Below are 27,690 nucleotides of genomic sequence, written 5' to 3' on the forward strand. Positions count from 1 at the left end.
GTCTCCCACCCTCAACCGTTACCCGGCCCATCTCGGGTTGTTCCCCAAGTTGAGGTATGAAATAAAAAGTAGTAAGGACAATTACCAAATGTTGACATACATTCATAACCAGCTCATTGACATGTGTTTCAAAACGGTTGGGTTTTTTATAATGTACTTGAAGAGATAGCTCTGACCCATTTGAAATGGAAAGTTTTAGATTTCAATCAAGACACGAAATTCAGGACTTGAGTTAGATTAAAGCAGTACCGCAGATTTTTTTTGGGTTAAGAATACTGACTCTTATCTTTTCAGGAATCGCTGTCACCTCACAGCCCACCTCTGTAAGGTTTCAGCATTAGAGTTATTTTTGTTTATTGTTTTGTGTTTATTAGTGTGGCCTTGCATTTTATTTTGTTATTGACTCTACCATCTCTTTTCAGGTGTCTACACTTCCTGTCGTTGTGTGTCACCTGCCAGCTTGTTTGTCTCCTGTGCTCATCATCACCAGCCCCGCCCCTGATTGTTTTCACCTGTGCCTCATTAACCGTTGTGTGTATATATAGCCCTGCTCTCCTTTTGTCGTTTCGTCTTGTCTCCACGTCGAGTCCATGTCTGTAAACATTAGTGATCTGTTGAGCAACCTAGAGATCTTGTGAGAACCCTAGTAGAACCTTGTGATCTCTTGTTTTGAAAAAGTATTTTATTAATAAAATATATTTTTGAAGTCAACCGAATCGTGCATCTGAGTTCCTGTGAGTCCTTCGTGTCAACCTCATGTGATTGAGCCTTTTCCAGGACCGGTTTTGACCCGGAAAACAAAATAGATGTCATTTTTGTTGACACAGAGGGTGCCGTTGATGAGGGGGGTCCCACAAGGGAATGTTGTACTCTTCTCATGAGACAGCTTCAGCATAACAGCATCTTCGAAGGTCCTGAGGAGAGTAGGACATTGGCCCTGGACAGTGTTGGTAAGTTAAGAAGTAAATAAAAAGCATTGTAATTTGTCGATTTTAAGATGCATAATATATGACCAGCAAACATATATTATGGGAAATGTATTATTAATTAAACGTTTACCTTTTAAAATGTATACTGTGCCAAGAAATAGTAAGTTAACCCATAGTATTAACCTGCATTTTTGTATTATTAACACTGCATAGTGTAATTGTGTCTTATTTTAGTGATGTTAGTTTTCATAGGTTTTTTTAAATATAAGATCAGGACACATTGTATGGTCTAGGGCTGCTCAATTAATCGTATTTTAATCGCAATTACGATTATGGCTTGAACGATTACGAAAACAATGTAATCGAAATAAAACGATTATGGTTTTTCAGTTGAATTATACTTAACGTTCTGGGTAATCAACTGTTAAACATACTGTTCAAATTGTTTTCTCCAATAAATGGATGTTTTCAAAGTCAATGAATAATCGCATTTACATTTATTGACCCAAATAATCGAGATTATGATTTTTGCCATAATCGAGCAGCCCTAGTATGGTCACTGTATAATCTTGTAATACTTTTTTTTTATCTTCAGCATTACAGAAAGGGCTATACAGGGTGGTCGCCAAAATGCTGGTCATCTGCTTGGTTCAGGGGTCGGTGTCTCCACATTTTCTCTCCGAGCGCCTATACAGGCAGATACAGTGGTCTACAACCTCTCCCTGCCTGTAGAGACGACATATTCGATTTCGCCCTGAGGGCCAAGCTCAAAAGGCAAGTACATTCTTTTTTTCCATTCAAATTTTGTACAAAGCTTCGGTCTGGTGTGTCCTTAGACTCAGTACTCTTGAATTTGTCATAGCATACTTACTCTGAAGCAGTGCTTGAATTGGAATAAAAAAGGTGCCAGGACTCTAAATCAGCAACAAGTATTTGGCACAAAGTCATAGTATATCCTATAATGCTGGTGGGTTTGTCTCTTTACTGTATATTTTAGAAAGGCTCACTGTACTTAAACAAAATGACTCAGGGTGCATCTGAGATTAGAGGGGGTGCAGTGGTAAAGTGCTATTTTTATAAGTGGGGAGTGGACCTGACACCATCTAGTCTAGGGGGGTCCGGGGGCATGCTCCCCCGGGAATTTTTTTTTTTAAATATTGAAGTTAGATGCATCAATCTGGTGCACTTTGAGAGCAAAATGAAGAGATATATGGATACCTCTCAACATCCATAATGAAACAACTGTAAACAGATTAACTTTTTCTTTATGGATATAAAAGAAAGTAAAGCTTGACTCCTACTGGCTGGTTAAATGACTCCTCGTCCCTGAGGCCACTACCAGTTTTTTGTGCCATTTTGCTGGATTTATTTGTCAATAGCGTTGCTGCACAAAGTGATAGCCCTCTAGTTTAAATCTACTACCCAAAAAGAAACATATGGAGATGGGTTACTATTTAAAAAAATGTGCAAATCTATTTGGGAACAAATCCTATAGGGGGGTCCGGGGGCATGCTCCCCCGGTAAGATTTTTTTTAAAATGTTGGACTTAAATGCATCAATCTGGTGCATTTTGAGGGGGAAATAAAGAAACTACACCCATATGAAACAAAAATGTATACATTTAAATAATCATAAAATCATAAGTACATGGCCATTACCAATAACATACAATATCCAATATGAAAAAACATTGAAACTTGTTTATTTATTTGTTTTTGGTTCATTTATAGTTGTGAGTGTGTCTGGGCTCCTGAATCGGCCTCTCCTGTCTCCCTCCTCTCCCCCTGCTCCTCTTTGAGGCAACAGCAAAGACTAGTTTTAGCTCTCAACAAGTTTATCTTACCTTTTTTCACCTAGTTAACATTTTGTTTGTATTATTCATGCATATTTTACTAATCACTACCCCCTCAAATGGAAATATGTGTTTACATAAATGGTGACCGAACCGTTTGAGACCCACTGAGATAACTTAAACTAAGTTAACTATCTAAAGACTCCGAGAGTAATTTACCTCACCAGAGCTGTAGTTATCAGCCTCTCAGTCTGACAGCAAAGGACTCTCCCTCCACCTTGTTGTTGAAACAGCTCCTTATATCCGTTAGCGCAGCTAGCTAGCACCAGATGCTAACAACAATACACGTAACCGGTGCGCGCGCTTTTTCGCTCGCTCGTGCCACACATACACCAACACACACCCTCCCGAGCTTGAATGACACACAGAGACCAATGGAGGGCATTAGTATGATCTGTATGAAAGTGGCAATGTCGGCAGGCCACGTCATGTAGACAGCCAGTCACCCTCTGTGAGGCAGAGTCAGACCCACATTTGCGCTGCGTTTACAATATATACGTATATTGCCGGCGGCTGAGTACCGGCATTTTACTGAGTACCGGCACCTTGCCGGTACTCAGTAAGAAGTGCCGGTACCACATGGTTAAAAATCAGAAGTGCCGGTACTGCGTGCCGGTGAGTACCGGCCCAATTCAAGCACTGCTCTGAAGTGTATTGTGTATTCCAATGGGAGATTTATGTTATTAAGGAATATTATAAACCCTTATTATAAAGTGAAACCCTTAAGTTAATCGTTATCCATTGTTAGAATATATTTAGCTTAACTTATAGGGGTGGACAATTCAGAATGATCATTATTGTAGCATAATGTTATCCATGAATTTTGTATTCAAATGTTCACATTTCTAACATTAGATTGCCGATGCAACAAGCCTTGAAGGGGCCAGAGAGGCAATGGAGGAGGCCACAGAGGAGCTCTCACTCTTGGGCTCCTTGCAATTTGTGGGAAACATGACCCAGAGGGATGAGCTCCTGGTGGCCGCTCCTCACCACTATGTTGATGGACGCAAGGTGGAAGCCCTCCAACAGTAAGTATAGCAGCTCATCATTTCAATTACTGGTTGACTGACACCATAAGCTAGATGGAAATCAAATGAATATTTACTACTATGAGGTTAAGGATTTTTAAAAGATTCCTTATCTGCAAAAAAATATATGTAATGTACACATGCTGTAACATTGAAACAGGTCGTAACAGGACATTCACCAATTTAGTTATGTTCGCTCTCTTCTGGTACTTCTTACATTATGCTGATTTAATCGCAGTCATGAATCAATGTTAACTTGGAGAGCCACAATATTGATATTTTAACTCAATAACATTTGGTGACATTATTGTGGCACATCAGTAAAGCCATAAATATATAAGGTGGCAGACCTCATTTAATGAATTTTAACTGAATTAGTTGGTTTCACTCTTGGGGTACCAAATCTATGCAGACTGCTGCAATAAGTACATTAATTAACTGTCTCATCGATGTGTGTCTGTATGAATATGATAATATTAACAATGATATTATTCCTATCAGCTGTCAATCCCTGTTATGATTCACATATTCAGTATTATTATTAAATAAACTATATTTGTTGGAGGAGTTAATGATGAATGTTCCTCAAAATGCTTGCTCACCCTCCTTCAAATTTGCAAGACAAGTAATTACTATCATAAATCAAAAGAATCAAAGGAACAGTTCAGCGCCCCACAACTTCATTGCAGAACAAACATTAAAGAAGTGACTGACTGCATCAGTTAGGGTTAAACAACGTGTATTCAGCTAAAACATATACATCGCTACAGTTATGCAGGGGGGCAGCACTGCTCTGAAGTGTATTGTGTATTCCAATGGGAGATTTATGTTATTTGTGCAAAAAAAATAAAGTCAGGAAAACGGATTTGTTTCTCGTGCGCACGAGAAACAAATCCGTTTTCCTGACTTTATTTTTTTTGAGAAAGTTACCGATGCACCAAGGAGGAAGTGGAACACACATTAGACAACCATTTCATTGCAGACTGTTATGTTTTCGTGGGGAAATGACAGAGCATACATTATTTGAGATAGACTATATTTTGAAGTCAGACTTAATTTATGGATATTTCGGCCAGGGGTGTAGAGCCATTGGTTTAAGCACCGGATTGGCAAAACAGGAGAGTTTGTAAACCAGTCTGCTTTGATCTATGAATTAATGTCCGTGACTCGCAGAGTACCTGCTTCCCCCGCAGCTTTTTTATAGGGAAACAAACACTCAGAACACACACACAGAGCCAGTGGCGGACTGCCCCAGCCCCCCTGACAGTTTACGTCGGCTGGGCAGGGTGAGATTCCTGGGGTGATTTTTAGTCCTAGTCCGCCCATCATGCAATGACCGGCGATCTCCTTCATAAAACGAATAAAAGGGGGAGTAATCGGGCAGTTCGGTGTGTGTGTGTAGAGGTGTGTGTGGTTAAAACGGCCTGTGGTCACTCTTTATAGCTGTTCAATGAAGGTAAACACAGAAGGCGGTGCGTAAAAGCTCTTTGAGCGCTGGTGCTGCTCTTCTCTGAGTTACACGTCCTGCTGCCTCCTGGAGTGACCACTGTAGTGGCAATTTCTTATGTTACTTTATATGGTAAAGCCAAATGATTATATTATGCTTAGAAATTGTATTGGAGCAACTCAACCTGTTGAACCACAAGGGAGCATCCCGCCAAGGTCGTACCTTTTGAATCCGGCCCTCCCTAAGGGAGGATTGTAAGATAATAGTTTTCTGTAGTTGTCTTATCTTTTACTTCCTGCACAGCAATCAGTCCTCTATAAAACACACACACACACATTATACCCTGTGTGCACTCCTGCAGACTACTCTATACTCTGTGAGACATGTACCTTTGAAGCGCTTCAAATAAAGAACCAACGAAAGACAACGCTGCCTGCTTTCACCAGTTTATTATTGATTACTCTCATTGTACATCTTTACAGTATTGAAGAGTTTAAAATATCCACGACACCACACACCCTGGCTGAAATGTCCTTAAAGTGAAGTCTGAGTACGAAATATATCTCAAATAATGCACTGTCATTTCCCCACGTAAACATAACAGTCTGCAATGAAATGCTTGTGTCCTGTGCGCTTCACTTCCTCCTTGGCGCACCGGTAACTTTCTCCCCAAAAAGACTTTTTTTTAATGTCCCTTTAGGGCAGGGGTCTCAGACTCAATTTACCTGGGGGCCGCTGGACGTAGAGTCTGGGCAAGTCTGGGCCGCTTCAAGTATTCCGCAAAACATTTATTAAAAAATACAACATTAACAGTTCTTCAACATCTTCTTAACATGAACTGTTCTTCACAACATAACTATGTACAGTTGCTCTTTCTTGCCTACTCCTTGCTGGTAGAGATCTGGCAGCGCTTCCTCTCACACAGCTGAGCCACATTTGGTTTGAGGGAGGAAGCAGTTGAAACCCTCAGTATGGCTTGAAGATGTGCATCAGTAAGTCTGGACCTGTACTTTGACTTATTGAAGTTCATGATGGAGAAGAGCTGTTCACACATATATGTGCTCCCAAAAAGGCACATGGTCCACTTGAACATCCTGGAAATCTCAGGGAAGGAGGGGGGCAATTCTCTCATGAACTGTCCAAGCTTGTCTGCTTTCCCATTCACTTCCCTGAACTTGGCTTTGAGCTCAGAATTGCACTGCAGGTCGATGAGCTCCATTTGAAGCACACCAGGGGCATTTTCCACATCAAAGGAGAAGGGGTCTGCAAACATTTGGAAAGTGGCTCTGTGTGTCTTGAAGTCTGCAAACCGCTGATCGAATTCCTCCTGTAGCTTCACAATGGCATCAATATACTTCTCACCACTAAATGCTGTGCCCCTGTCCATGAGAGCCTTGCATGCTGGGAAATGGCAGAGGTTTTTCTGAGGGAGCTGGGCTTTCCATAACATCAGTTTTGTAGAGAATGCTCTGACATTATCATATGCTGCACTAACAAGCTGGCCCTGGCCCTGCAACTTCTTATTCAGAGCATTCAGCTCCTGCGTGATGTCAACAAGAAAAGCTAAGTCCATGAGCCATTTGGGATCACTCAGCTCGGGAACAGCCATCCCACCCTTCTCCAGCATGAATACTTTCAGTTCTGTTCTCAACTCAAAAAACCTCTTCAGGACGTTTCCCCTGCTGAGCCAACGTAGCTCTGTGAAGTAGAGCACATCCTCATATTCTGACTCAATTTCCTCCAAAAAGCACGGAACTGGCGGTGCTTTAAGCCCCTGGATCTGATATGGTTGATGCATTTCACAACGACAGACATCACACTGTCAAACTTCAAGCATTTGCTGCAAAGGGCCTGCTTATGGATAATGCAGTGCAGAGCAATAGCCTCCTCCACACCCTCCTCCTCCAGTTTTCTTTGAACAAGTGCCACGAGCCCGTTTTTTCTCCCTGTCATTGATGGCGCTCCGTCCGTCGTAATTCCAACAAACCTCTTCCATGGCAGACCGATATCCGCAATGTCATCACACAGTTGCTGAAATATCTCCTGAGCGGTGGTCTGGCCATGCATTGGTTTCACTGTAAGCAACTCCTCTGTCACTTCAAAATTGTCATCAACACCACGGACATACATTGCGAGCTGAGCGGTGTCAGTGATATCTGTGCTCTCATCAAGAGCCACAGAGTATGCACGGAAAAGTTTGGCTTTGTCGTACAGCTGATCATATATGTCGCTTGATAAGTCAGAAATGCGCTCTGCCACTGTGTTAGCTGACAGGCTGATGTTGTTGAACTGACCCTTCTTTTCCGGACAGACTATACTGGCAGCCTGCAACATGCATTTTTTTACAAACTCGCCTTCTGTAAACGGCTTTCCCGCCCTAGCAATCATCTCACTCACCACATAGCTACCTTCGACTGCTAAATCAGCCTCATTGCTTTCTTTCTTGAAGAGATTTTGTTGCTTCCATAGAATTTTTTTAGCTCTGTGACGTTTTTCTATCTCTCATCTCCCAGGTATTTTGCATACTCTGCATGTTTAGTTGAGTAGTGACGTTTGACGTTATACTCCTTGTATACAGCAATTTTCTCTGTGCATATAAGGCACGTTGCTTTTCCCCTGTACTCAACAAAAAAATATTCAGTCTCCCACTTCTCCTGAAATGTTCTGTGGTCATCATCGATATTTCTTTTCCCTGAAAGTTTTGACGAAGACATGGCGATATATTTTGCTTCCACTCTGTGTCACTTTTGGATCAGTCTGGATTGATTCCGCTGCGCGCATTTGATTGACGTGTGGCGGAGTTCCCTCGGAGGGGGGAGGGGCGAGGGAACTCCGCGCAGCAGTTCCCTGCCAGCAGCAGCAGCAGCAGCGGGAAAAATAAAATTGAAATATAAAGCGCAAACGTAAACGCGCGGGCCAGATTAACACTATTACATGATATCAACAAAGGGGCCATGAGAAACTGTCTCGCGGGCCACGTCTGCGGGCCTGGAGTCTGAGACACCTACTTTAGGGGCTCCGTAGTTTTTAATGGAGTGGTGTGCATGCTTTTATATTTTATTCAAGTTGGTTTTTAATAGAGTGGTGTGCATGCTTTTATATTTTATTCAAGTTGGTTTAGTCAATTTCTAAGTGAAATAAACATCAAAGCTGTAAGAGATGAAGTCTGTATTGTTTCTTATGTTTATTACATTACACTGTACTTAAAGGGGCCCTATTGTGCTTTTTAGGTGTTTTCCCTTTCCGGAAGTGTGTTATATTTGTTTCTGTGCATGTAAATGGCCCGCACAAAACCCCAAAGTTATCCATGGCGCTCCAACACATTGTACGTGAATGGCTAAGGGGCGGGACATCTACAACAGAGCCAACCAGCTAACCAATCCGAGCAGACTGGGCTTTGGTTTCCAGTGTTGTGCTAGTTACTGAAAACCAGTAACCATGACTAGTTACTTCATTTCAAAAGTAACTCAGTTACTTTACTGATTACTTACACCAAAAAGTAATGCGTTACTGTGAACTAGGGGTTTCACCAACTAATCGACTAGTCGACTACCTTTAACACTAGTCGGCGCTGTAGGCCCTAGTCAACTAGTCGTGAAAAAAATGGAGGTAAACGAGGTGCTGCAAAATGCTACAAAACACGTCCGACATTCTTATGTATGGCAGTACTTCAACGAAGATGTAACCAACTCCACAGTGAAGTGTCAGTTGTGTACAGCTGTACTGAAGTACAATACAAATGCATCTGCTATGCGCAACCATCTGAAGATGAAACACCCGCTGCCGACAGCTAGCACTAGCAGTAAAGCTAGCACCAGTGAGCAACGGACCGGCGTCAGCACTGAACAGAGGCAAACGAACAGCAAGAAAACACGGGTCAACAGTGATGCGGATGATGAGCTACGGGATTACTGCCAGTGGACACCGCATATCCCCACAATGGATAATCCACTGGAGTGGTGGGCAGAAAACGTGCACCGCTTCCCCCGCTTTCGAGGAGCTACCTGGCTATTCCAGCCACAAGCACCCCGAGTGAGGGGTTTTTTCCCTGGCAGGCAACACTGTCACCCGAAAGCGGTCAAGCCTCCTTCCCTCACATGTCGATGCGTTGGTGTTCAAACCAAAAATATGGAAAGGTGGACGTTATCGTGGAGGACAGCGAATACAGTGTTGCGCAATGCGCTGTTGGCACTGGATTTACGTGGCATTTATGTAAACAAGAGTTTTTTGCTGTGGATTTTGCTGAGTCCAGTTACTGTTTGTTATTTACTCAGCCATGTAACACAAATTAAAATGCAGTGTTTAATGTTACTGTATGAGTTCCAATAGAAAATACAGTTGTAAACCTCTCTTTGTGTGTCTTTATTATGACGTAACGACTAGTCGACTACTATTTTGAAAAACGTGTCGACTAGTAAATATTGGTAGTTGTGAAACCCCTACTGCGAACAGTAACGCATTACTTACTTAAACAAAGGGCTCCCATTAATGCCCTTATACCCTTCATTTCAGTACTGTTACTGCATTGGAGAATAATGCAATCTGTTGATCAAGAAATAGCAATAGAAATAGCCTGCATGTGTTCTACAACATACCGTGCAATGGCTTTATCAACTTTTCCCTGGCAAGCAGTCCCTCGGTTGAAATCCAGCTGCTGTTGCTTAGGTGGAGGTGGAGTGGCGTCGGATGAGTCTGGGTCTGTGGTCTTAGCTACTATCTTCGTCCCAGCATGTTGTTTCTGCAGATGTTTCAACAGATTTGAATTGCTGTTTTGGGCAGTAGATTAAGGTGACCAGATTTTCAAAATTAAAACCGGGGACATTGAGTTTTGCGGTCGATGTATCATTAACATATCCAATTTTCTTCACTGTTAAAAAAAAAGGGGGACCATTCTGGTTCAATGTAATTCGAACATTTGAACGACGATCTTTCATATGAGACTTCAAAGGTCTTTTATTTTGAAACTGTACATCAGATTGTCCTGATTTTCTCGATGGGGTCTCCTGCTATCACCCTGAAGTGAAATAAGTATTTGATTGACTTCGAATGACTCTTTGATTATGGACGGTTTCCATCAAATAATAATCAAAATATAGATGGACAATAGATCTAATTTGAGATTTTAAATTGTGCTTCAGAAAGTAATGTTATTTTAGGAGTGTTGTGAGATGGTGTCAACATCAATTGAAATTAGTCACCCAGTGGATATGAGATATGTCTTCATAACTGTATCTTTACATTCACTCAGTTATAATGTGGTAGTTATAGGTAGTATGTTTTAAATTATTATTGATCACATTATATAGTACATATGAATATGTTTGGTGTGTTTTTTTAGGTATATTTGTTATTGACCGAGTAAACGCTTTTATTTTGAAGGCAGTTTTTACAGGCTTCTACCGTAATGCATAGGATATTCGCGCACCGCAATACAACGTGTGGGCTGGCTTGACTGTTTTCCGAAGTGGGGGCTGGCGTGACCACAGTCTGTTTACCCAGTGTTTCCTGACATGAAATGTTTTATTTCACGTTGCTATTTGTTTTTAACGTATATTTAAAAAACGGGGACATTTCCGGGGACAGTTTCAACCGGGGACAGGCCAATACAAACTGGGACTGTCCCCGAAAAACGGGGACGTCTGGTCACCCTACAGTAGATGGGATCTTTGACCCGCCAAGCCACAACTTACATTTAACTAAAACGTTCTTTTCTTTGGGCTCGACAAAAGTGAAATAGTGAGAATATCTCCAGGCAGAGAAACTCGACTAGAGCTCCGCCGCCGGCATGATAGTCTTGTTAGTAAACACAAACACGCCCACAGCGTGTCTCCGCATGTGACACAGGAAGTATCTAAGTACATTTACTCAAGTACTGTACTTAAGTACAGTTCTCATCTCTGTTCGCCTCGCTGTTGGCGCCGCTCACCAACGTCTGGGAGCCGAGACTATATACATAAAATAACGGAGTAACGCACCATGTAGTAACGGTAACTGAGTTACTGAATTTAAAAAATACTGCGTTAGAGTACTAGTTACTGCCAAAGATAACGGCATTAGTCTTGGGTGACCAGACGTCCCCATGTCCCCGTTTTTTAATATACGTTAAAAACACATAGCAACGTGAAATAAAACTTTTCATGTCAGGAAACACTGGGTAAACAGACTGTGGTCAAGCCAGCCCCCAATTCGGAAAACACAGTCAAGCCAGCCCGCACGTTATATTGCAGTGTGCGAATATCCTATGCATTACGGTAGAGGCCTGTAAAAACTGCCTTCAAAATAAAAGCGTTTACTCGGTCAATAACAAATACACCTAAAAAACACACCAAACATATTCATATATACTGGAGCTTAAATTAAGAAATATGTACTATATAATGTGACCAATAATAATTTAAAACATACTACGTATAACTACCACATTATAACTCAGTGAATGTAAAAATACAGTTATGAAGACATATCTGACATTTCCACTGGGTGACTAATTTCAATTGATGTTGACACCATCTCACAACACTCCTAAAATAACATTACTTTCTGAAGCACAATTTAAAATGTATGCTGTTTAAAATCTCAAATTAGATCTATTGTCAATCTATATTTTGATTATTATTTAATGGAAACTGTCCATAATCAAAGAGTCATTCGAAGTCAATCAACTACTTATTTCACTTCAGGGCGATAGCAAGAGACCCAATCTAGTCAATCAGGACAATCTGATGTAGAATTTCAAAATAAAATATTTTTGAAATCTCATATATGGGCTATGGTTCCTTCTGTTTTTAGATAAGAATAAAACAAAAACTATCCAGTATCAAATACTTATTTCACTTCAGGGTGATAGCAGGACACCCCATCTAATCAATCAGAGAGAATCTGGACATTATGATGTAGTTTCAAAATTAAAGACCTTTGAAGTCTCATATGAGCTATCGTCCTTCTGTTTGAATCCAACAGTTAAAATGTTCGAATTACATTGAACCAGAATTGTCCCCCTTTTTTCTTTAACAGTGAAGAAAATTGGATATGTTAATGATATATTAACCGCAAAACTCAAAATGTCCCCGGTTTTAATTTACGAAAATCTGGTCACCTTACGTTAGTCCCAACACTGGCTATAGACTATGAGTCATGTGTTTCTATGGGGCTCGGGGCAGTTTTAGCAGCAACGTATTCACAGTGTTTCTATGACGGAGAGAACCGCCATCACCTTTTGTTTGACCACATTGAACTGATCCGCTCCTCATTTCAGTCAGGTGGTTACTGTTAGAAATTAAAATCCATGTTTTAATGAGGAAATGTAGTTTAAACATGCCGTCAGTTTTAATGCAGTTTTCCACTGAAAAACCAGAAATTCTTGTGCAACACCAGCTGTTAAGCTTTATTCTGAAACTCTTTCATCTCCGGTTGGCAGTTAGCATGTGGTACATTTACAATTTCCAAAAGAGGTGAATTTAGTAGCGAAATGATATGGAGTGGTGCAAACCGAAGCCTACTGATTCAACACTACAACTATAGATGTCGAGATACTACCATGCTGAATATTAAATGAAGGTACAGTTTATTTGAATACATTATTGTTTACAGACGAGAGTAGCATGTGACAACATCCGGAATGACCGGAAACCAAACGAGCCGAGAAGTATTTTTTAGAGTATTGATTACAGCGTTTAGAATGTGTTACATGAAAAGTGATGAAAGAGAATATGAGGAGAAAAGGTGTGTTAAGCATATATTGAATGTGAAAAGAACCTATCCTCTGTTTAAATGCAACAACGGACATTGGAGACGAGGCGAGCCGGCTGGCGGGGAGGAGCCAGCAGAGGATATATAACAGCACCGGAGGAGAGATTGGCCTCTTCTCTTCCCTAACGAGGAGCGGATCACAGCTGTTTGTCTGACTGAACAATATCATGCTTGTGACCAACCCGCGCTTTTTTAAATTAAAGTACCCAATTGAACTTTCACAGAGACTCCATTTAGTCTCCTTTTAAACAGTGGCGTTTTCTCCTGGAGGCCAAGGGAAGCCAGGCTTCCCCTGTTTTTTCGGATTGTAGTTATAATTTTAATAAATAAATAAAAACACTTCGTTTAGTTTCGGAAGATCTTTGTTGTGTGTTGCTGCCGGCCCGTCTCTCCCCCATTCTCATTGAGTATTTTACAAAGAGTGAAACAGCGCCCCTCTAGATGCTATGGTGAAACAGTAGATTGCACTGCACTCTCTGTTGCGAGAGGAGGCCAGCCGAAATTTGCTTCCCTTGGTGAAAAAAAATGGAGGGATTGACCAATCAGATGAGGCTCACGTCATGCCCCTGCCAACCTGTGATTGGTCAGGGCCATGCCAAGGGAAGCCAGAGGCGGCTGGCTTCCCTTGCCTCACAATCCAATCAAATCGCATCAACTTAGTGGTGCAGTGACGCGACCCAAAAAGCGGAAGTAAGCTGCGCTCGGTTTCCCTCGACAAAATAACAATGGGATTTCTCCATAGGATTTTGGAAAATAGCTCGAAAAAAAGTCAGTGGAAAAAGAACCTGTTAGGTAAATGCACGTTTTGTTCAGTCGGATAATATCCACATGTCTACCCTACTTTTATAATTTTCGAATCATAAATCTAATCGATAGAAGATAGATAGCGTCACTGCACCACTCTCACCGCCGTTAGAAAGTAGCAAGCAACTGAAGCAAGTGCAATTATGGAGGGTGGAGATTTTGAGTATTTAATCAAAAATAATTGTACTAAACTTCCGCTGCAGCAGCAACAACAAATACAATCTGATGACAGGCCAATACCCAAACTGGAGCTGTGTACAGCGAGGAACAAAGGAGCGAACCGGACGTAAAACGTTAAAGGTCTCCTGATTTAGTTTGTGAATGAATGCTTATTAGAGTTTGGGCTGGAGAGTGCGTGCGGACCTTTCGGTCAGTTAACAGGCGCGTGTAAGTCCTGCATCTGTATGATACAAGTGTGTGTAAAATGATACCGGGCGCTGTAATCACTCATCTGGTTACGTTATTACATTGACCACCACACCCCCCCCCACCCCCACCCCCACCCCCACCCAAAAGAAAGGACGTATTATTGGCTTCCCCTAATTTTTTCCCCACGCCACGCTACTGCTTTTAAAGCTTCTCTCCTGGACGGAAGAATAACGAACACAGTTTACATTACCCCCTCATCATCAAGTGCTTCAAGATGCTTGTCTCGGCTCATCTCAAACACTGCGTTCTACCTATACCTACCACCAGAACAGGAAGACATAAGATGACATTTATATGTTGCTACACTCTGTCCTCTCCCTGCTGAAAAACACCAATATTTCAAAGTGTTCTCTATGGGCATAGATATGTCTCATAATTATTTGTGCGAACATAAAAAAACTCACAAATAAATGCGCAAGTGTAAAACGGAAATGCAAATACGCTAAATATGTTCACAAATAAAAAAAAGATCTGTGAATATCTCTTTAACATTTACAACTTTCGATCAGGCATTTGTGAATCCATTTGTATTTGTCGACCAAAAATGCGTTTGCGGATCTCAAATCTCGGCTCGCGGATCTCACATTTCTGGAGAGACAGCAAGCGCATTTCGTGGCATCTGCGGGCAGTGGCAAGTACTTCCGGCATCTGCCACAGAGGCCGCTACTCCGTGGTATCTGTGGCAAGTATATGCCACAGCCACAACTTGCCGTGGCAAGTAAATGCCACAACCATGCCACAACTTGCTGTGGCAAGTATATGCCACAACTTATATATGCCACAACTTGCCGTGTCAAGTAGGCTATATGCCACAACTTGCCGTGGCAAGTAAATGCCACAAGTTAAGAGTTAAGAGAAGGTTTACGGTAGCTGCCACTCGCCTTCCGTGGCAAATGCTGATATTTAAACCCGTATTTATCGCGTAAAATGTCGCTGTTTTAGCATGACTTTATCGGACTGATCTGTACACAAGACTGATGATCTGTTACTGATGGTCCGATCATATTTTTCAAAAAGATTAAACATATGTTCTATAGATTTTACTTGGAGAACGTGGTTTGTTAAAATAAATAAACGTGCTATTTTCATTATAATACTCGGTACTCGAGTTGAGGGGGGATGGCATCCCCCCTGAAATAAAAACGGTTAAAATCATCCCCCTTCTAAAACGCATGGCGGGACCAATACGATTTTCATTGCCATAAGCAATAGCTGTGCACATGATATAACCATGTACTGGTTTAAACTGAACCTTTCACCCTTGATGGATTTCCATCATACATAATACACATAAGGATTATCTTATGTTAATGTTGGTATAGGCTACTTGACAGTAAGTGTGCTTCTATTGTTTGTTTTATATATAAATATATACATTCACTTGAAAAGACTGTAATTTCCTTTTGTTACTGTTTTACTTTATGAAAACTAGTGGTCATTTTCTGTGTTTTTGTTATGTCAGTGTTCATTTACTGAGTTTGTGATTTGTGACTTATTAATAAGGAAAACATCATCCTTAAAATTCTTTTTTTAAATGTATTTTTAAATGTTCTAAATTGGAAAAAAATAGATAAAAATAAACTAAAGTTAAAATCTTGTTTTTAATGCCCCAAGAGCAATAAAAACAATTGGTAAAAAAATCCTGAGTGAGGCTTTCATAATTCATGGATGAAAGGGTTCAGAAAGACAAATATATGTTTCTATTGGTTTTAGTAAGATGGTTTATTGTAGTGTATTCTTACATATTCAGTAGGCTATATTGTTTATTCTTTAGATACTCTGTAGATAAATATCTACTAATAATGTGTAAATTATTTCCTGTTTCTTTTTATTATTATTATTTGCTGTAACGCAAAGATTTCAACATTTTAGATAAATAAAGTAAATACAACGTATCATATCAAAATCTGTTTATGTTAATTAGCAACACAATGATTTGATATTTGCATGCATGACATATAACCTTTTTACTGATGCACACAAAAAGTTTTAACAAGGGTGTAATTATATTACATTGTAACCCTCTTTCCTCAACATATTAAATCAACTATATACGGTTAAATGAGGATTGCTTGGAGTATCATGCTTAAGAGAACATTCTTCATGTTTATTTAAGTATTTATCATTCTCATGGTGTAAGACAAACAAAACAAAAAACACCATCTTAGTTTTCTAACAACTACATAAAAAGAGTGCTTACTAGTGCATAATAACATACAACTGAACAAGACTGAAAACAGAGAGTTATTTCATTTGTGATTAAAGTAATGGTTGTTGGTAATGTATTAGAAACCCCCACAGATGTATGATGTATGCGTCCGTTTTTTTTGAAGATGGTGTTAATTGTTATAAATGTTATTGACAATAAGATTTATACCAATGTAGTGATTCTTACTCAAGTTAATAACTAAGAAAGTTGTGTTTTAGCAAAGCAAACTTCGCATCGGCTGTTATTATTTTACAGGGGCGCCATTGCTGTTTTCCTCATTGACTTGATCGAGAAAATGTAGATGTGAGAATTTTACCAAAAACTCAGCGGTCTTTGCAGATAAATGTAATGGAAAAATACAAATATGATTTCATTTCAGTTTTTATTTAACAATAACAAATGTTTACTTTATTTACACATGACACATAATACGCTAAAACTGGATAGCCTATGTTAAATTAATAAAAAAACATTGAAAGCTAGAAAGTTTAGCACCGTAATATATTTAGTGTCAATTCTTGTTGACTATTCTCTATATGTCAACAGACTCCGGACTTGGTCGATGGTTCTTCTGCCATCTTAAGGAAAATGGAAGGTGAGGATGGTGTAAAGTAAATCAACGTTTGGCAAGAAGGCTAAACGACAGAGAATAGTAAAAGGAGTTATCTTTTTCTTAATTTAAGGCATTTATTTAAAACAAGTACTTTTCGTCGGTTTATTTCAAGTTATAAAGTATAATTTGTGTGACATACAGTAGACGGTGCGGTAGGCAATGGGGGATGGGGGTGGCTTTTTGATTCTTTCACCTCCATTGTTTTTTTTCTTCACAGCTTCACATCAGACGTTCTCTGATGTTACTTCTTTATTGGCCAGTGCTGGTGGCCAGTGTGTCTTCTGTCAACAAAATGAACTTGCAAATAAGGATCACCTTCAGATAAAGCATATCAGAGAAGCAGTTTATTTTTTTTGAAAATAACCAAGGTATTAAGTATAAAAGAAAGATGTTAAACAGTACATTTTGATTCATTAATATTGGAAAAATGTTTAATGCATCATGGTAACAATTTCACTTTTTTCAGAGAAATTTGTGGTCGCCTGCCTCTGCAAGGACGTTGAAAATGCATCCAGAAGTCATTACCATTGCCCATTTTGCCATTATAGAACCTTCACACGCTCCTCCACCATCATCAATCATTTTGAAAGCAAACATGGTAGGATTTTCTGCATTTAAAAAAATGTAATCTTTATGGCAAGCAGCTTAATCATCCAACTATAGGCCTACGCTGTTAAATGATAGTGCCTAGTGTGTCAGGTGAAAACAAAACGAATACACAGCTAGATGCAGTAAACTCATATCATAACAAATGTTTTCCAATATGTTGAATATAAGTAATATTTCTGTCTTTATCATTTTTGTATAAAATCACTGCATTCTGCACAAAAATAACATAAGCATTGCATTTACTTATTCAATTACATTATGCTATTGTGCGCCATATTTAATTATTTGTATTCACATTGTCTTTCTCCTACAGCTCTTACTTCTGAAAAAAAAAAAGGTAATACAAGTCACTTTTTTCCAATCATCTGCTGTTTTTTTATTCAATTTTTTTGAAGCGAGTCCTTTATGACAAGTAAGTGCTATGTTGTGCATTCATAACAAATGTTAGAAGTCCCTTGTGATGACATTGCTATGTAATTCAGAAAATGACATGTGAACTGAAAGATATTATACTGCCATGATATTAATTTTTACGATTTCACTGTCATACTGCTGGAACCATCTCCATTGCACTACTGTTGATTAATGAAAATGTTATTTCAAATAAGATATTAATGATGTATGTGAATTCTTTTCCTTAAAATCTTTCCCTGAAATTGGTGTATCATGTCATCATCAGTGATGGGGATTCACCAGCATTGTCATAGATTGCTGTTCCCCATAAGCATTTCTTATAAGTTTACATTTGGACCAATGTTAATAACTGTTTTTGTTGTTGTTGTCTTTTGCAGCGACACCAAGCACCCAAAAACGTAAAGCTGATGACACTGCGGAACACAAGAAGAGGTTACGTTCTAATCCTAGTGATTTCTCATGTCCCCACTGCACATCTGTGCTAAGTGCACCAAAAAACTTAAGACGGCATATCAAAGATGTGCACAACCTTGATGCTACACCCATGACATGCATAGATGTACGAAATGGAATCTATGTCACTCCAAAATATGACCATAGTCCAGTTTTCCCCATTCATGTCATCAAGTCAACAAAGCCACCAAATATTGACTGTGAGGTTGAGAACTGTCGTACTTTCATGCACATTGCTTGGTGTTCAGGAAATCCTGGAAAAGAATGTGTACACCTTGAAAGAACAAAAAGTGCCAAACCATATTCACAGCCAGCAGTCCTCACATCCACGTCCTTGCAGGATATGTTAAGCAAAGGGCTGATGTCCTCTGAGTGGGGGACAAAATGTGAAAAACTAAACACTGCTGCAAAAACCAATGGTGTGGACAGTGTGGTTCCTGTTTTCTTTGGAGACGAGGGTTACTCCAAACGGTGTTATTTTTTTTCAGTTTTTACTGATGAAAGAGACAACTGGTGCCGGTTTGGAAGAACCAGAGTGACCTTTGACACAGTGTCAGGGAACTGGAAGAACACATCGATGTATACATCGAATGATGGGAATTTGGTGGATTTTCCAGGAGTCTCCAGGCACCCTAGTCACCTCTGACTTACAAATTGAGGACATAGACGACTTGGAAACACATATGGTCGAGAGCAGCCCTTTCTGTGAGCCACACAATCTCACTTCTCAAAAAGTAACTGTGATGACAGACTATTTATCAACAAAAAAGTGCATCCCGTGCCTGCAGGAGTTACCGTTGGAGCTGAGGACTAAGGAGAGACAAGCACCCCCCTGTTTTGTCCCCTCAGAAGAAACCTGCCCCTACTGTCCAGGGCCCACCCCTCCAGATCTTAACTCCCAACAAATTGTAACCACACAAGCAACGGTGTATGGGATTAAGTATATCAAAAAAGGTAAAACCATTAAAAAAAAAGATTCCTTATACGTTGCATGGTATATCCATCCTGATATCTTATAAATATATTTATTTAATGACAACTGTAACAATAACACATGAAAGTAATTTGTATGTGTAATATGTCTTTGAAACAACAGGTGTTTCAGTTGCTGTAAAACAGTGCCCAACATGTGCCAATCTGGTCAGATTCCACGATTTTTCCACTGGTTTCCACAACTTCAACAACCGGGTCATCTTGACACTGCCACTTTGTGAGCTTCTCCTGTCTGATTTGGCGGTAAGCTTTGTGTATAACCTAAATAAATACATCCAAGTTTCATGATGTTCAATCTTGCAAAATCATATCTTTGGCAATCATTTTTGAGAATGAAGATATCCTGCTATGTTGTTTAAAAACAGAACAAGACAACCACTGGACGCATGCTGGACACTCTGTCATTGTTCAACGACAACCGGTACCACCACCAAATTGTAAGGAGGGCATTCCATCACTTTCTGTCACTGACCAACTTCAAGTTTGACTTTTATTGCCACCAGTGTGGGCACAATCCAGCTGTGGTAGTAGCTGATGCCAACTGGAAACTTGCCTTTGATGTCCCACTTAAGTGTTGTTGCTTAATGTAATTCAATGATTCATATTATTTTAGCCTATAATAATATGTGAATTAATAATTTATTTTGTATTTTCATAAAGTGTATATATATATATATATATATATATATATATATATATATATATATATATATATATACACACTTTGTGCTAAGTAGATACTGTACTACTCTGCAATAGGTTGTATGATTTTCATGCATTACAAATCTTGTTAAACTTTCAGTTGGGACATTTAAAAGGCCTGATCCAGATACCATTTCTGAAAGTGACCTGGAAGTCGATATTGTCAAGGCATGGTCAGAGCTTGACAAGTCACATATAGCCGAAGGCCTCATATCAGGTTTGGACTACACTGTGATAGTAAACTGTATAATGACATCAAGCTGATACTTATATATATATATATATATATATACACAATCTTTTAATTTTTGCATTGCAATTTTATATGTTTTACTAGGAACATTTGTGGCCAATCCCTTTTCTACTTCTGTTCACCACTCGACACTGGCACCATGGATGGGAGAAAAAACAAGAGTTGGTAACATTTTACCTAAAACTGAGGCCAAAAAGGCAATAAAAAAAAAAAAAGATGACATCAAGCATCCCAACATCAACATAAATGAAGACATCATACTGGGAATCATTGACTCAAAGAAGGTACACCTTGTGCTAATGTTTCTTTTTTTCTCTCAGACTTTAGACAATGTAGACATAGCCCTCTATGCAGTTCTGTCATTGAAATTGGGTTTTGTCATGCAAGATAATACAATATGTATTGTGGTTTGAATTGATTTAAATGGTCCCTTTCAATCTTTTAGCCTCAAAAAAAGGAACTCCAGGATGCTTGTGATGCTCTGGGTGTGTCCTCAGAGGGATCCATTTCGGATTTGATGAACAGGCTTCTGGAACTCCTTCATTTTAAGGACATTTACCCAAAGCTTTTTGTGAAGTTACAGAAAGCTGGTGGTGAGAAAGAGCTTGACTGATATTTTTAAATACAAACATTTATTAAACATTGTTTGATTTCCAATAACATGATGTGTCTTTTGTTCCTATTCTTTAGGTGGTGTCCTTCATTTCTCCTGTGTACATGGCATAGTGTACTACATGAACATTCTGTTTTGGACGGAGTCGGCAAGAGACCATACTGATGGTCTTCTTAGTTTCAAGCACTTTCCGACCTGCTACATTTGGGATGTAGCAGGTCAGGTTGCTCGACACACCAACAACCGCACCAAACAGCTTCTCTTCCAACCAAACGATGGAAGACTATGCACGAACCCTTGACAACATCGAACTGGCAGCCAACAGGCAACTACACGTTGACATGCAGTGGGTGAAGAATCTGAGGTCTCCATTACCACTGCAAGAAAGCCCAGATAGTGACAGATTCACAGCAGTACATCCTATAACAGGAACATGTGAACGATTCTCTCTGTATGACAGATTTCATCAGAAAAATCAAAAACGCCCAGAAGAGAAGTTGAGAAGCCTGAACATTTGCCCCACCCTCCGTACAGAGGTGAACTCTTCAGTGGCAGAGCTACTGAATCGTGAACTGTCAGCTGTTAAATATTCATTGTGCCAAATGAAAGAGCCACAATTCAAACAAACTCTGAGGGTTTTGTTTGAGTTGCACAACGACAAAATCAACAAAAGTTTTAAGGCACAAATGGAGGCCATGTGCAACACCCAGCTGTCTATTGGACTGCATGGAATGCTGGGATTGCAATCTGCTGGTAAATTTTGGAAAATGATGATATAACATAATAGTTGATAATAATTTCCGAGTTGTGAAAGTGCTAAAAAAAAGTGCCATAACCTTCAACTGGATCTTATTGTGTAAAAGCATAATCCTTACATGGTAGTAAACATGTTCATCATATTATTTTGTTATTATTTTATGACCATTACTAATATATATTTTTTGTGCTATTTTTACAGAGGGGAAGGATAATCTTCATGCTAATCCAGCCAGCAATCCTAAAATCCATCTTCAAAATACTGTTACATCTTCATTTCTGGCACAGTCATATGCAACAGATTTAAAGGACAAGGTGAATAAACACACCCCTCTACCATTTCTTTTTCTTTAAATAACTTTAATTAAGCAGTTAAAACTCTTCATTTTGTAATAATGTTTGTATTTAAGGAAAAACTCATGGAATTGTTATCTGGATGTCGGAATGAACAACAACACCTGGCAGAAATCTCAAGGCGTTTCCCAGTATCCAGAAAGGACATTCAGAGTGTTTGCCCTCCAGAGTTGTTGGGACAGTCCTCAGTAAACATGCCATGGCTGACTGATGATGTAAGTGCAGATAAATAATCTTGCTTTGGAAGCTCCAGAAATGTTTACCTAATACTGATAAAAAAAGTGTGAAAAACGAAACAATGAAAAATATTTTTTATTATAACATGTATTTTCCTTGACAGGCAGTTAACTATCGTGTGGCACAACTGGCTCAAGAGAACAAGGTCATAGATTGAACTTTTCCCCATTAAATATAATGTTATAAAAATATTATTAAGGATTATTATAATATCAATGCTACATTTTCTGTTACAGTGCAGTTCTTTGGGCACTTTCGACTTCATTTTGTGGCATCGTGAATGGACTCGAAGTGGAGCAGTCACTGATAGGGTTGTGAAGTCCATCCCTGTAGGTCCTTTTACTATTTTTAATGCATACTACAAAAGAACAACAACAATACACATGTGTTTTTAACATGTATTATGTTACCATTTATTGTTGTGCCTTAGGTGTCAGACAAGATCTTCCTGCCAAGACTTGTAGGTGATTATTCTCCAGAGAGGGGAAACCACTTAATTCTTTGGGTGAGCCATCAGTAATATTTTATTATTATTTTTCAAAAAGGAAATTTTTATGGAACTGGATAGTTAAAGATAGCAGATTTACATTTTTGGCAGGCAAGTTCATGTCTAGAGGGCCAGATTAAATGTTGCATATAATGCAAATGCCATAACCCAGACCATGACATACTTTAACACTTTACATGTCACCTTTTTTCTTAGAATTCTCAATGAAGTGGTGACAGTTATTTTTCTTCGTAGGTGCTGGACTTCAAAGCTAAACAGATTAAAATCTACGATTCACTGATGCTTTTCCCAAAGATCAGTGACAGAGACATGGACATACTCAGGTAAAGGGACAGTCAAAGCCTAACATACAACAGTAATTCACTAGGTCTGGTTATTTGACAACATATTATTATTGATGTATTGACTTTCTTTTTTAGAAATGTCTTCAGATTTTCTGGTGGTCTTCACGGATGGACTGTAACATGTCCTCCCCAGTGGAAGCAGCAGGACTCTGTTAATTGTGGAGTTTTTGTGTGTGCTGTGAGTTAGCTTGTCTTCCTGTTAAATTCATGTGCTATCTGCTGAATACTTAAAAGTCAATTAGTCAATTGTTTTTTTTTTGGTTCCCAACCAGGCAGCTGAAAATGAAGTCAGAAATCTGGATGTTACTGCAGAGACTCTGACACTCAACCAGTGCAGGACTCTTCGTCTGCACCATGCTTCGCAGATGATTAAAACTGTGAATGTTGAGGTTAGACTAATTCATTGAGATCACTCAATACTGGCAATAAGAGAAGTGTTGTGTCAAACTCAAGTTCTTATTTTTTACAAAGGACTTCCCACCTACCACGGAAGAATTGGCAAAGATGAAGCAGAAGGAGATCGAACTGCTGGAAGCTGAAGCCAACCAGACACACTCCAGCATCCATTGCCTGGCTTGGAAAACCAAGTCATGTTTATTCCAGAGAGCAAGCGGGACAACTAAGTACTTTTTTTATATAGCACTTTACACACAACATACTTGACAATGTCAGTTATCTATAGTTACTACTAGACTAATTGAAAGCACTTCTAATGCATTGTGGAATATTTATAAAGTTGTCCCAATTCTGCCTTTTGACAGGTTTTTCCATGAACACATCAAGCTCTACAAATGGGTCCAGTGCACAATGTGTAAACAATGGCTGCATTTTCAATGTGCTTCTTTAAAGGGGAAATTGAGTTTGAAGAGTTTCTTTTGTGGATGCGACACACGTGATTTGTAAGTACATCTTCTTACATGCCCACATGTCAGTGTCAATCATTTTCAGTTTGTTCATATTAAAAGGTTAAAGAATATGTTTTACTCCATTTACGTTTAAACGAATAAACAATAGAAATAATAAAAAATTGCCTAACAATGTAAGGCCTTGGACATTTGCTTTTTTCTCATTTTAAAGTGAAATATGTTAACATTTCTGTGCTATTGGAAACCTAATTTTGTCTTGTACAGAAGTGGCATCTTGGAGGCACTGGAAGGCATGTCAGGAGATATTATGACAGATGAAGAGATCCAGGTAATAACATATATTATGCAATTTCTATAGTGGACTTTACAAAGAGTCACCTAAATGGCACTCAATATTCATGCGTGTAGTCTGGGCACAACTTTATCTACATCTAAATAAACATATATCTTTACAGGACTTGGAGAGAAACCTGCAGAGTGGGAATGTTCTCTCCAACAGAATGTATCTGTGGAAACACAAAGGATTGGATCCAGCCCTACGTCATCATTACAGCGAACATTTCACTCTGTTCAATGACATGAAGGTATGTAGAGTTCTATTTCTATGTCATTAGCATATCATTCCTGATATTTAAAGCATGGCAAACAATAGCCTTTGATTCATTTAAAATGTATCTTTAAATCATGATATTTTAAATTTTATATAACATTTTCAAATACATACAGTATGTTTGGCAAGTTATTGTATGTCTGCAAAGCCTCAAATGTAACATTCATTCAGCGCATTGTTTTTCACAGTGTAATATATATATATGATGATTACCTCAGACAGATAAAGCTGATTTATGTAATATAGTTAACAAACACAATTGCCAGCTACACATAAACAGGCACTTTGGTCCTTAATATAAATACATTTGGATATTTGGTTTAAGCAGGTCTTTAAGTGCCTTAACAAGATGATGTAATTTCAATAACTCATTTCTCTCGTTCAGATTAATGTGGTCTTTTTTTTTGCTTCTTTGCCAAATGCCGATTTGTCATATGTCCTGTTTGGATTGCCGTACGTAGCTGTACAATAATATGGGAGACCAACTCGCACTTGCGCAGTGAAAATCGGGCAGACATGAAAATCTGTATACATATATTTTCACAGAGGGGGTCAAGGGAGAAATACATAAAACAATTAAGGAACATTATTAGTTTACAATTAGCAAGTTTCACACATTGTTAGGTCTCACATTGTTAATTTCCTCTATGTTTTTTATATTCAGACAGAGGAGATCATCCAGCGCATTGAAAATATCCTCTCACTGGCTGGAACTGTAGCTGAGAAGCAGCTTTATATATCAGGGGTCCTTTTGCCAGAGGTGAGATGATAGGTATTGGTAAAATAACTATAGTTAAATAACATAAAACACAGCATAAGCTTAATTTCAATGTCAGATTTCAACATGCTTTTAATTACAAATATATTTGTTTCAAGGTTTTTATTGAGTGGATGTCACGGGGAGAAAAAATCTGCCGCTACCAGGCAGAAAGTGTGCTTCTGGAGTGCACATCCAATAGAAGGACCAGGTATAGCCCACTTGCATTGTAGGCAAACATGCCTATGTGCAACATCAATAAATCCATTCTGCCAGGGACATGTAGTGGTTTTGCATATCAAGATTACCTTAATGTAATGAAGGAATGGCACCAGTTTCTTGACAAATAATTGTCCTTTTTCCAGAGCTGACATGACAGCAGACGAGGCTCACATACCAGAAGAGGTAAGGATTTTACAAAGCACCCACAAAAGATTAACTCAACAAATCTATTATGTTAATTTCGGCAACCTTTTTATATATATAAAAGCAGTGTGTGTGTGCTTTGTAGGCAAAGATACATGAAGATGTTATAGTTAGATTAGCAGTGATTTGATTTCTTACATTCACTAAAAGATCATGGTATATTTGCTGGTATTCACAATAAAAATGGTAGGGAACTACTATTCATTTAAATTCAAATGCAACACACAACAACAACAACAACAACAACAACAACAACAACATATCTTAGGTTATAATGTTATTGAATGTAAAGCAAGCAATGATATGTCAATCTCGATTAGCAATCTCTGGTTATATTTGATGCAAAGGTTTGTTTTAATTATTCAATGAAATTAGAAGTTGAGGTAAATCTGCTTATTTACTAGATTTACATTTTACATTTTTAAGCATTAGTTAAAGTAAATGTATTTCATTCTTGCAGGAAACATCTTGATAACACATCTGAAGGCTGCTGCTATTTGGTGCCAAAACACCGTTTTTGAGGAGGACAAGGATAAGGATAAGGACAACCGAGCGCAAAGCCGAGAAGCACTGAAAAGCTGGCAAGGGGAGCTGGATGAGCATGACTCAGCGTTCTGTCAAGAACTCGAACAAAATATAAATTGTTCACCACTTTCAAAACGCAATAAAAGGGTGGATAAAAAAGCATGCATTGTGTCTTGATTTTTAATATACTGTCATGATTGTCTTAACGGAATAACATGGTTTGTTTGGATTCACTGATATCAATATCTAATAAGAATAATCTGAAGCATTTAAATAAAAATGTTCAACCAGAATTAAAATATTAAACAACAAAACAGATACAATGACATTAATCTGTTTATTAACAACAAAAATAATACAAATTAAGTACATATGCCTTGATTTAAAATAACACATTTATACATGTGTACAATCAAATATAACTGTCCTTTGCCTCATTTATAAAATATAAATCTTAGCATCTCACTAGCAGTGGCAACTGCAATCAGTTACAGCTGCCCTAAGTCTGTAGCCAAGTCTAATAACACCATTGTACACGTTGCTGTGTCAATACAGATATTTATTTTTAATTATTTGTCTTTACTAGTAACAATACACCTGGTTATCGTAGCAAGCAGTGGAAACTCCCCTCAAGAAGCGACAATTGCCAAGGGCTTGCGTTGCAACGCTCACTTGCCAATATTTCTTTTTTTATTACAATATAGGCCTATGTTTAGCATACTATCATAGATATAGCACGTTTGTTTATTTTAGCAAACCACGTAGGCTATTCCAAGTAAAATTGAATATACATGATAATTTATTATCTTTTTGAAAAATAGAGATCGCACATCAGTCCTGTGTACAGATCAGTCCGATAAAGTCATGCCTAAACAGCGATATTTTACACGATAAATACGAGTTTAAATATCAGCATTTGCCACGGAAGGCGAGTGGCAGCTACTGTAAAACTTCTCTTAACTCTGGCATCTTGTGGCAACTCCCGTTCAGCATGCGCAAATGCCACGGCAAGTTGTGGCATATGCTTGCCACGGCAAGTTGTGGCATATGCTTGCCACGGAAAGTTGTGGCATCTGTGGCATTTACTTGCCACGGCAAGTTGTGGCATATACTTGCCACGGCAAGTTGTGGCATATACTTTCCACGGCAAGTTGTGGCATATGCTTGCCACGGCAAGTTGTGGCATCTGTGGCATTTACTTGCCACGGCA

The 27,690-nt window shown here is 38.9% G+C and overlaps 1 protein-coding gene and 2 long non-coding RNA genes across 5 annotated transcripts; all 3 read left to right on the forward strand.

The window, feature by feature from the left end:
• Positions 1–514: 514 nt before the first annotated feature.
• On the forward strand, positions 515–3,799 carry LOC307032485. The gene is made up of 3 exons (XR_013806276.1): positions 515–950; positions 1,525–1,703; positions 3,637–3,799. It is a non-coding gene; the product is annotated as an uncharacterized lncRNA (long non-coding RNA).
• Positions 3,800–15,849: 12,050 nt separating this feature from the next.
• LOC307033284 lies at positions 15,850–18,046 on the forward strand. The gene is made up of 4 exons (XR_013806453.1): positions 15,850–17,042; positions 17,278–17,428; positions 17,527–17,658; positions 17,983–18,046. It is a non-coding gene; the product is annotated as an uncharacterized lncRNA (long non-coding RNA).
• Positions 18,047–20,328: 2,282 nt separating this feature from the next.
• Positions 20,329–26,612, forward strand: LOC307034482 (uncharacterized protein). Of its 3 annotated transcripts, none has more exons than XM_079673319.1 (19): positions 20,329–20,448; positions 20,569–21,077; positions 21,175–21,850; positions 22,056–22,168; positions 22,264–22,422; positions 22,548–22,589; positions 22,681–22,773; positions 22,875–22,949; positions 23,187–23,275; positions 23,372–23,474; positions 23,569–23,685; positions 23,768–23,919; positions 24,058–24,195; positions 24,427–24,490; positions 24,618–24,746; positions 25,437–25,532; positions 25,649–25,740; positions 25,895–25,934; positions 26,416–26,612. In XM_079673319.1, the coding sequence occupies exons 3-19, from the start codon at positions 21,373–21,375 to the stop codon at positions 26,425–26,427; spliced, it is 1,992 nt and encodes a 663-aa protein (XP_079529445.1). In that variant the 5' UTR covers positions 20,329–20,448; positions 20,569–21,077; positions 21,175–21,372; the 3' UTR covers positions 26,428–26,612. The 3 variants fall into 3 exon arrangements, with proteins under 3 accessions (XP_079529445.1, XP_079529446.1, XP_079529444.1); XM_079673320.1 differs by having other exon boundaries at positions 20,569–20,768; positions 20,930–21,850; XM_079673318.1 differs by having other exon boundaries at positions 20,569–21,850.
• The last annotated feature ends 1,078 nt before the right edge of the window (positions 26,613–27,690 follow it).

This window comes from Notothenia rossii (genome assembly GCF_949606895.1).
Source record: "Notothenia rossii genome assembly, chromosome: 3".
In the NCBI taxonomy this organism is placed as follows: domain Eukaryota; kingdom Metazoa; phylum Chordata; class Actinopteri; order Perciformes; family Nototheniidae; genus Notothenia; species Notothenia rossii.